Source organism: Electrophorus electricus, chromosome 21 (genome assembly GCF_041902795.1).
Source record: "Electrophorus electricus isolate QZ-2024a chromosome 21, ASM4190279v1, whole genome shotgun sequence".
Lineage (NCBI taxonomy): Eukaryota > Metazoa > Chordata > Actinopteri > Gymnotiformes > Gymnotidae > Electrophorus > Electrophorus electricus.
Genome location: NC_137517.1, coordinates 19,460,001 through 19,470,818, shown reverse-complemented (window position 1 = coordinate 19,470,818; position 10,818 = coordinate 19,460,001). Strand labels below are relative to the sequence as shown.

The 10,818-nt window shown below is 48.9% G+C and overlaps 1 protein-coding gene across 4 annotated transcripts in view; it reads right to left on the bottom strand.

Annotated features, from left to right (window-relative positions):
* Positions 1-694: 694 nt before the first annotated feature.
* Positions 695-10,818, bottom strand: part of ric1 (RIC1 homolog, RAB6A GEF complex partner 1) — a 38,313-nt gene continuing 28,189 nt past the window's right edge. For all 4 annotated transcript variants that reach the window (XM_035523452.2, XM_081704361.1, XM_035523453.2 and 1 more), the window contains 10 exons: positions 9,701-9,839; positions 9,378-9,494; positions 8,531-9,259; positions 7,809-7,967; positions 7,459-7,595; positions 6,596-6,876; positions 6,243-6,443; positions 5,472-5,649; positions 4,987-5,175; positions 695-4,872 (listed from right to left, as the gene is read on the bottom strand). In XM_035523452.2, coding sequence (XP_035379345.1) covers positions 4,575-4,872; positions 4,987-5,175; positions 5,472-5,649; positions 6,243-6,443; positions 6,596-6,876; positions 7,459-7,595; positions 7,809-7,967; positions 8,531-9,259; positions 9,378-9,494; positions 9,701-9,839 — 2,428 coding nt within the window. In that variant the 3' untranslated portion in view covers positions 695-4,574. The remainder of the gene's footprint in view (positions 4,873-4,986; positions 5,176-5,471; positions 5,650-6,242; positions 6,444-6,595; positions 6,877-7,458; positions 7,596-7,808; positions 7,968-8,530; positions 9,260-9,377; positions 9,495-9,700; positions 9,840-10,818) is intronic.

Below are 10,818 nucleotides of genomic sequence, written 5' to 3'. Positions count from 1 at the left end.
ATTAGTTTATAGGGCCACAGTTACAGACTGTAGTAGAGTTACAGACAGTAGGCTAAAGACAGACAGACTGTGGTACAATTACAGACTGTAGGCTAAAGACAGACAGACTGTGGTACAGTTACAGACTGTAGGCTGTAGACAGAGTGTGTAGTACAGTTTCAGTCTATGGTAGTTACAGACTAGGCAATAGACAGCGACTGTAGTAGTTACAGACTGTAGACTGTAGACAGAGGCTGTGGTACAGTTACAGACTGTAGGCTGTAGACAGAGTGTAGTAGTTACAGACTGTAGACTGTAGACAGAGGCTGTGGTACAGTTACAGACTGTAGGCTGTAGACAGTGTGTAGTAGTTACAGACTGTAGGCTGTAGACAGAGTGTAGTACAGTTAGACTGTAGGCTGTAGACAGACTAGTACAGTTTCAGAATGTAGGCTATAGACAGACAGACTGTGGCACAGTTACAGACTGTAGACAGACAGACAGTAGTACAGTTACATGCTGCTGCTGCTGGTATGTGGTTTGTTCTCTACCCTGTTCCTAACTGGCCAGTTTCCTCAAGCTAATATTTGGGTAGTGGCCCATATAAAAGAATGAATACTGTAAATAACGCCCATGAAGGGTGGTTAACTGAGATCCCTTAAAAAAATTTAAATGTAGGCCTAGCTTGTGAATCAGGACAAATCACAGGTTCAAGTGTTTTTAAAAATAATTTATTGTTCTTTATGTACAGGAAAAAAATATAGAAAACAAAAACTTGGTAGAAAAAGTTATTGTACAAGAAACAGCATCACTATACACTGCAGTAAGAAAACACTCCTAAGGTGGAGAGCTGGCGTACCCATCACCACGTCAACTGTACACAGGAAGGAAAAAGACGAGCACTTTCTCCATCCATTTTTAAAGTCCTGTAGCCCCTGTGTATGAAACATGTATACATGAAAGTACCAGACTAGTGAGCTTGTTGGGGAGGGTGAGAGAAGAGCCAAACTAAACGCCATGATTCATCCAGACACTGCAATCGTCCATCGCACCTGCTGAACGTAGAGAACTTGGAGAAGAAACCAGCTGTGCAGCTAATTACTGCCACTGAAGATTTAGAAGAAAAAAAAAAAAGCTTTGTGGTTTTGTAGCATTTTGCATATGTATGATCTTACAGCAAGCTCTCCTGACACAGATTGAAAGGTTAGGGTTAGTTATACAGCGCGGGTCAAGGGCCTATATCAGCTCTTTGGTAAGCGGTGTAATAACATGCCGGTTGTGTGCAGGCCTGCAGGTCTGCCGGTCATGAATCCCGGAGCTTGGAGGCACTCGGCTCACTCTGAGCAGGCCAAGGAGTTGGGAGGAGAAAAAGAACTGCAAGGAGACACAACAGCAGAGCCACGCCACAAGTGACGACGCTGAGGCGTTCAGATCTCTGCAGGCCTGGACAGGGAGGCGTGGCAGACTGCACAGTTCTGTCCACACACGGCAAACCACACCGCCATCAAATTAAAAGCAGAGTGTGACCTTGAAGAGGATATCCGAACTCCTTTGCGAAGAAATGGATGTTCCTGAAGATTGCACATGGCCAAACCATTTTAATACTGAAGCCGAGATAGGCAAGCCGTGCTGTTCCTCACAGCTTCATGCACATTCACCCTCTACAGCACATGTCCTGTATACACACTACAAGATGATTTTTTTTGTATATGCTTGTTGCCTCTTACTTTTATATATAAAATCGGGTTAATAGGGTTCTATGCTCTGAAATTGAACAATGGTATTAAAAAAAAGAAGCTAACAAAGAGGTCCATCATTATTTTTGATCAGGTTACTAATGACTACATCCGGGGGGGGGGGGGGGAGGGTGGTCTGGGAAAGGGTTCTCTAGCAGCTCTTTAGCAGAGAGCAAATGTCAGAGGGACCACAGAAATAAAGTAATAGAGGAACATCAGTACTGTGCAGGTTACGCGCAACAACGAAATCAACGCGTGTCCTCTAGCGAGGCCGTTAGCCCTGGGCTCAACATCTGGCCATCCTTCCAGCGGCTGGTGCAGACCTGAACACGTCTGAAGAGTGAAAATACTCAAGATGCACAAGCCCCGCCCTCAAATAAATAACCACAACAAATCAATGTAATAATACAAACAACAACAGGAATATCACCACCATGGCTGTAGCAACAATACAACAAAATATAAAGATATGAGTCATAAAATGGTATATTCTCCAACAATTATTGACATACGCATGTGCAGATGTTTATTATTACGGGAATAAATAAGACTTTAAAAACCACTTGATTCAATCATTGTCACATGATAAATACACTGAAGCTGGGACACAGAGGTCTTTGTCCTAAACGCATCATTGTTCATAAGGCCTGTACTGGGGTTTAGAAGAGAGTAAACAAACAAACAAACAAACCAAAACAACAAACAAACAACAAAAAGGCTCTACCTGGATGGTAGGAAAACCAGGAACCAGGATTCAGGAATATACTGAAATGTGACCTGGGCCCTTTGCCAAAGGCACAGACTTCCATACTGCTGCATGAGCACTCCGAACAGAAGCCCTTGGTGAAGGCCCTTATACCCATAATCCTTGGTGAAGGCCCTTATACCCATAATCCTTGGTGAAGGCCCTTATACCCATAATCCTTGGTGAAGGCCCTTATACCCATAATCCTTGGTGAGGAACGTGATAGCCATAATCCTTGTAAGTGTGAGGTCTCGGGCACCCTACCAAGCCTGAGTGCCCTCACATTCACACGCCACACACGTTTGCATTTTCTACTTAGTGCTTTTAGAGCACAAAGGCTTATTTCAGCAAGAACAATTAATTTGTTTCCTTAAAAACAGAAAACCTCCTCTGTCCAGGGTGGAGAGGACCTTATATTTTGTGTGGATGGAGACATGAGCCAGTGACAAACAAGTATAAATGAGAGATAACAGGTTACTCAGTCAAACCAACAATGCTTGTACTGAACTCGTCTGAATTTTCACCAGTCATTCCTTCTCCATGTTACTGGAAACATGGGAGAAGCAATGAAAACATGATCACCCCTAAAGGCCGAAGGTGGCACTGCGCTGGGTTAAGTACTGCCCTAACCCCAACCCTAACCGCAACCCTAACCCCTAAAGGCCGAAGGTGGTACTGCGCTGGGTTCTGACTTCTTTTGCACAAGGCTGAATACACCACTGGCGGGTTTAATGCTCCATCTGAAAATGCCAACGTTGCTAATGAATATCTGACAACACCCTAACCCCAACACCCTAACCCTTACCATACAACACCCTAACCCTAACCTGACACACTAACCCTTACCCTAACCCGACAACACACTAACCCTACCCCTTACCCTAACCTGACACATTAACCCTAACCCCAACACACTGACACATTAACCCTAACCCCAACACACTAACCCTTACCCTAACCTGACACACCAACCCTAACCCTTACCCTAACCCGACACACCAACCCTAACCCTTACCCTAACCCGACACACCAACCCTAACCCTTACCCTAACCCGACACACCAACCCTAACCCTTACCCTAACCCGACACACCAACCCTAACCCTTACCCTAACCCGACACACCAACCCTAACCCTTACCCTAACCCTTACCCTAACCCAAACACACCAACCCTAACCCTTACCCTAACCCGACAACACACTAACCCTTACCCTAACCCAAACACACTAACCCTAACCCCAACACACTAACCCTTACCCTAACCCAAACACACCAACCCTAACCCTTACCCTAACCCAAACACACCAACCCTAACCCAAACACACCAACCCTAACCCAAACACACCAACCCTAACCCTTACCCTAAGCTGACACACCAACCCTAACCCTTACCCTAAGCTGACACACTAACCCTAATCCGACAACACACTAACCCTTGCCCTAACCCGACAACACACTAACCCTTACCCTAACCCGACAACACACTAACCCTTACCCTAACCCGACAACACACTAACCCTTACCCTAACCCGACAACACACTAACCCTAACCCTTACCCTAACCCAAACACACTAACCCTAACCCCTACCCTAACCCAAACACACTAACCCTAACCCCAACACACTAACCCTTACCCTAACCCAAACAAACTAACCCCAACCTGCATGCATCACAACCTGCCTTTACTGCCAGCACTGCAATATTCTTGTAAGAATCTTTTGGTGAAGGTTCGAGTCAGACTTCCACTACACTCAGATGCAGCTGGTGGGAAGCAAAGCCCCCTTCGCCTGCATGTGGGGCTGTGGATAAATAAGTGTGATAATACTGATGGTGTTGGACCATTAGAGAATACAACAACACACACACCCACTGCAATCTGGACTGATGTGCATAAATGAAAGGGTGTGTGCACACACGCTCACACCCCATTGGTTATAGTGGTCTCTCTCACACACACACACACACACACGCACACACGCACGCACACACGCACACACACACACACACACACACACACACACACACACACACACTCTGCTGCACTGTGCTGAGAGGACCCTGGACAGTCAGCTCTCCTCCACAGCCTGAATCTTCCCTTCTATTGCCCCTTGGGTCAGGAGAGGATGCAGTCGTACGTGCCCTCCTCGTCAGGCTCTTCCTCTGGCTTCTCCTCAGCGCAGCCTCTGTCCATGCTGGCTCCCATGGGGGTGTCTGGGGGTAGGCCCAGGGGTGCGGTCCCCCGCGACTCCTCGGCCCTGGGCATCACCGCCGCCGTCACCCCCACCGCTGTCTCAGCCAGCTTGGAGCCAGCGGAGGCCTGGAAGTTCTCGGCCTGCACCTGCTCCGAGGCCGTCTGACACAACGTCTGCAGCTGGGGACGCAGGAGGTTCAGGAAGGCCTTGTAACCCAGGCTGGACACACACACACACACACACACACACAGACACACACACACATCAAAACCTACATCAGTACACACACGCTCCAGTGTCACGCCCCCAAGGGAACAGGGTTAGGGGACTGACCAGTCGGAGGAGGCCCACTGGTCCACGGCCAGCAGGCCAGCATAGACACTCCGGACCGTCTCGCGTGGCACCTCCGGACTGCCCAGCAGAGACAGCACCTGCTTAATGACATTCACCTCCCGCAGAAGCAAACCAATCACCACACACCACTCCAAACAGCCCGCCTCCATGAACATGTGCAGGAGATACCTGGCAGGAAAAAGGCCAGAGATGTGAACATCCTCTCTCTCCCTCACACGCACACACATGCACGCATCCCCCAAACCCTAAACCCCAACTAACCCTAACCCTAAACCTAAACCCTAACTAACCCTAATCCCAAACTGTTGTGATACCACAGCAATGAAACACTTAAAATTACTTTGACATTTTCCATTCAACTTCCAGTGGACTGGCTCTTAATTCTGCTGTTAGTAATGATCTTACACTCAGATGAGCCCTGAAAATGACCTTATTGATGACCTCAGAGTGTGTGGGGCACTCACCTTAGCTGCACCTGGGACTTGTGAGGACCCTTGTTGGCCAGCTCCATGGAGATGTGCTCCAACTCTGACTGGCTAAGATTGAGAGTGGAAAAGTTCTCATCCACCACTGTCCAGTCCCCATCCACCATAGAGCTGGTCTCAGTCAGGTCTGTGGCCGAGCCCACACTGCACTCCTCCGCTAGAGAGAGAGAGAGACAGAAAGAAATGTCTTAGAGAGTGAGTGAGTGTGAGTGTGAGAGAATTTTCAGTCCTCAAATTTAAAATAACCTTTTCTAAACAGCTGAAAAACAAAGCAAGGCAGAATGCTGGAAGGCAAAGAACATCCTGCTAAGAGTGGCACAAACCCTATCCCAAACCCTAACCCAAACCCAACCCTATCCCCATCCCAACCCTATTCCTATCCCCAAACCCTATCCCTATCCCCAACCCTATCCCCATCCCAACCCTATTCCTATCCCCAACCCAATCCCTAACCCCAAACCGAACCCTATCCCCATCCCCAACCCTATCCCTAACCCCTATCCCCAACCCCAACCCTATCCCTAACCCCTATCCCAAACCCTCTATCCCCAACCCAATTCCCAACCTATCCCTAACCCCAAACCGAACCCTATCCCCATCCCAACCCTATGCCCCACCCCAATCCATAACCCCAAACCCAACTTTATCCCTAACCCAACCCTATCCCTCACCCCAAACCCAACCCTATCCCTAACCCAAACTCTATCCCACACCTTATCCCTATCCCAAACCCAAACCCTGTGGTCTCACGTTTGTTGATGAGAGGAGACAGGAAGGCCTCATGTGTCTGAGGAACTCCATGGGAGGAGATGGAGTCCATCTCCTTTGGCCCTGCCCCCAGACCATCTAGCCAGTGATGTTTGGTTGTGGTGACTGGTGGGGGAGGGGCATCCATGTCACTGTTCAGTAAGCTGTCAGCAGACTGAGATTTCAGAAGATGTGTGCTTAACACTACAGCATATGAGAGAGAGAGAGGACAACATTTTCATTAGAGAAATGTTCCGACTCCATGATTAGTGTGGATTAAATTCTCTGTTTTTTTTTAATCCACCCACGTCACATCTGAACTGTAGTAGCCTGAGATTAAATCAGACTGTACACACCTGCGCGACAGCGCCCGTTTTTGAGCGGCGAGCCCACGGAGCTGTTGGGAGTGACGGGGAAGGGCCACAGGAAGTCCTTGTGCAGGCGCTTGAGGGCAGCAACAAAATCACGGAGGCGGGCCACACGTGAGCGCTCACGGCACAGCCAGCCAATCAGCTCAAAGCCCAGCTGGGCAGAGAAACAGCCGAGGTCCCGCAGACGTTCCTGCTCCAGCAGACGACGCGCATGTCTCCAGAGCAGCATGTCAATGTACATGTTCTCTGGACTCTTACAGTCCGTACTGGGCGCGCACGCACCCACGCACGCACGCACACACACATACACACACACACACACACACACACACACACACACACACACACACGTCAATGTGCATGTTCTCTGGACTCTTACAGTTCGTACTGCGCATACACACACACACCTAACCCTAACACTCTTGCTGTCCTTATTAACCACACAAGCCACACACACAGAAATGTTTCAAGTCTAATGTTTAATTGAAGCAATTTTAAATTTAGTGTAAAGTATAAGAACTACAAGCCTAGTGTGTGTCAAGTCAAAGTCAGCTTTATTGTCATTCAGACTATACAACAAGTAGTGCGCAGCTGAATGAGATTGCGTTTCTCCAAACTCTGATGTGCAAATATACACTATACGTAAGGTAAGTGCACGAGACAAGTATATACATATACTGCACATAGGAATAAAATATTGCACATTGTATATAGAAACTATTGACATCGTTCCAGTGATTATTGCACAGTGTAACCAGTATTGTAACTTAGCACTGGAAAATGTTGATAAGGTGCTCACAGAGAGAACATTAAAATTATTGCAGTTATTGTGTGTGCGTGTGTGTTACCTTTTCGCAGAGGGACCTGCTGGCATGCTGAAAGCTTTCTGCAGGTTGGACTTTCCTATGGAAGCTCCATCCACTGACTGGGACAGACTGATGCTCCGGTTCCGGAAAAACTCGAAGGCCCCTGTAGAGCTGGGCTCCTGGGAACATCACCCACAGCAACATCACCCTCTGTACCGCACAACCCTGACCCTGACCCAGTGAGTCAAGCCCTAACCCTCATGACACTCATGACCGTAACCCTAAACCTGTGAGTCCAGACCCGGTGCTTACAGTCATGTGTCATGCGATAGACTTTAACCTGCGGGACACTTACAGTCATGTCGCATACGACTGACTAACATGTGCCTCACCTGGGTCGTAGGCGTGATGGGCGGGGTCTCGCTCTCTCCTGAGCCAATTGCCTTCAGGAAGCGGATCATGTGACGGCAGAGGTCCCACTTGCCCTGCTCGAGGGCAGTGTTGAAGAGCAGGGTGGCATGCTGCCGACTCACCGCTGGGACCTCCATGTTCTAGAACACCAATCGCAACACAGCTGACAACCAGCAGCCCAGCACTGCAGACACAAGTCCTCCAAAACACTGCAACTAAACACCACCACAACTAAATTCTAGATGATGTATAAATACAGAATCACATAGCAGGCAAAACCATTCAGAACTGAGATCCAAACTTTCTGAATAAATCCAAATGAAGAGACATAAATCTTAGTTTATCTACTCTTTAATACCATGTGTATGTGTACAACTGTCTCATCTAGACTGGTAAACAAATCTAGAAATATAAGCAAGACTCAGCAAGATCAGTCTGTCTAGAGCACAGCCAAACCAGTCGATCTAGAGCAAGTCACGTGCTGTCAGTCTAGAGCACAGCCAAACCAGTCGGTCTAGAGCGCAGTCAAGTCCAGTTGGTCTAGAGCAAGTCGAGTGCTGTCAGTCTAGAGCGCAGTCAAGTCCAGTCGGTCTAGAGCAAGTAAAGTGCTGTCAGTCTAGTGCACAGCCAAACCAGTCTGTCTAGAGCCCAGTTAAACCAGTCGGTCTAGAGCACTGCAGGTGCGGACGCCCCTCCCCCACACCTGCAGAATGATGAGGTAAGAGGCCGCTGTGTCCAGGTCCTGCGTCAGGAGACACTCTTCGAACAGATCCTTGGGGTTGCCGACAGCAGCGAACAGGTAGTTCCAGAGGGCGAACTCAGTCTTGCGGGCGCAGTGCACGATGGTACGCAGAAAGAGCGGGAACTCCGTGACGAACTTGGCCACGGTGGGCAGCAGCGGGTCTGGGATGGGCTCCCGAGACGTGGCCTCCTCCTCCAGCACCACGTGCACCATCAGCTCCAGCACGTGGGGGAAGTAAGGCAGCTGGGCGCACGACTGGGCCAGCAGTAGCGCCTGGTCTCCCAGGTTACGCACCAGCAGCTGCCGCAGCAGGTGGTGCAGGTAGATCTGCGAGGTGCGCTCCACCGTGCAGAAGGGGAACTGTGCCTCCGGTGGCTCTGCCTCGGGGCTGCGGCCGCCGAGGCCGTCATAGAGGGCCGCCTCGTTGGCGGCACCGAGCACAAGGGCGTCCTCGAAGAGCACAGCAAGCGGGTAGATGTTGAGCTGGAAAGACAGCATGATGCGGCGCGCCAGGAAGGAGTGCGGCTTGCGGTGGTCGCGCGGGAAGAGCGGCAGCCACACCTTCATCCCGCCGCCGCCGCAAGACAGCCACAGAGCCTCCACCAGGTGGCGCTTCTTACGGTTACTGCGGCACGTGGTCCACACGCTCTCCACGCACTGGGCCAGCACCACGGGGGGGCAGAAGGGTAGCTGCAGAAGCACACACACACACACACACTCCATTAGAACATAAAATGTTACCCTAAAAGGTAGGACCCACTGAACAGAAACTGAGCAGAATGCCAAGAGGGCGGGACAGGGATCTCACCAGCTTTTTCTGATTGGATGGCGCGTCTGTCTCTCGTACCTGTGGGCCGGAGCGATCTCTCTGTAGCATAATGAGCTGACCAGCCAAATTCAACAAGATGCTCTCTGCCATACAAGCCTGGACCCGAGGAACACACACACACACACACGTGCACACGCACATACGTGCGGGCACACCCACAAACAAGCTGAAATACATTTACAGTCAGGCACGTGCATGTGTCCGTGCATGCATGTGTGTGTGCGCGTCAGGTGTATGCATGTGTGTATGTATGTGTTTGTGTGTGAGGCACGAGTGCGTGAGGCATGTGCGCGTGTGTGTACCTGCTGCGGAGCTTTGAGCGAGATGCCCGTCTCGGTGCGGACTGAGGTCAGAGTGACTGACACCACCAGAGAGGGATGTGGAATGTACCGAGACATGGGAACTTCCTGTAACAGCTCCACACTAGCTGAGGGATTAGGACTGGGGAAGAGAGAGCTTTATTAAACAAAGGCTGCTAGAACCTTCCATACATAGTTATGTGCAAAAATAGAAGTCTAACATCACTAATGTATTTAATTACTGATTTTGGCAGAAAATTTAATACAACATGGGAAAAAACTCATGACTACGTGTAGCCGAGTAATGGGCAACCAACAGAATCAACAGTCATGACATGCACGCTGCTAATTGGGTGTAATTGACTCATTTAATGAAAGGGGTGTGGAGTTCAATTAGTGAGGTCATTCATTCTATGAAGAAACGGGTATCAATTACAGCCCTTATTTAAAGGAGGGCAGCAAATGTTGTACCTGCTGGTTTTAGCCCCTGCTCAGTGAGTACAATGGGTCGTTCCAGACATTGTACCAAAGGACAAAGAACTTTGATCAAGAAGTTGATTGGAGAGGGGAAAACGTATAAAGAAGTGCAGAAAATAATTGGCTGCTCAGCTAAAATGATCTCAAATGCTTTAAAATGGCAAACAAAACCCGAAACACGTGGTAGGAAAAGAAATACTACCAATTCGCGTAGATCATAGAATAACAAGAATGGCAAAGAAGCATCCAATGATCAGCTCCAGGGAAATCAAAGATGATCTTCAGTTACCTGTGAGTACTGCAACAATCAGAAAACACCTACGTGAAGCCAAACTATTTGCAAGAAACCCTTGTAAAGTACCACTGCTGAAAAAAAGACGTGTTGAAAATGTTAGTTTGCCAAAGAACACATCGACTGGCCTAAAGAGAAGTGGCGCAACATTCTATGGACAGACGAGAGCAAGATTGTTCTTATTGGGTCTAAAGGCCACAGACAGTTTGTGAGACGACCCATAAACACTGAATTCAAGCCACAGTCCACTGTGAAGACTGTAAAACATGGAGGTGCAAGCATAATGGTTTGAGGATGTTTCTCATACTTTGGAGTCGGACCCATTTAATGCATACCAGGCACCAAGGACCAG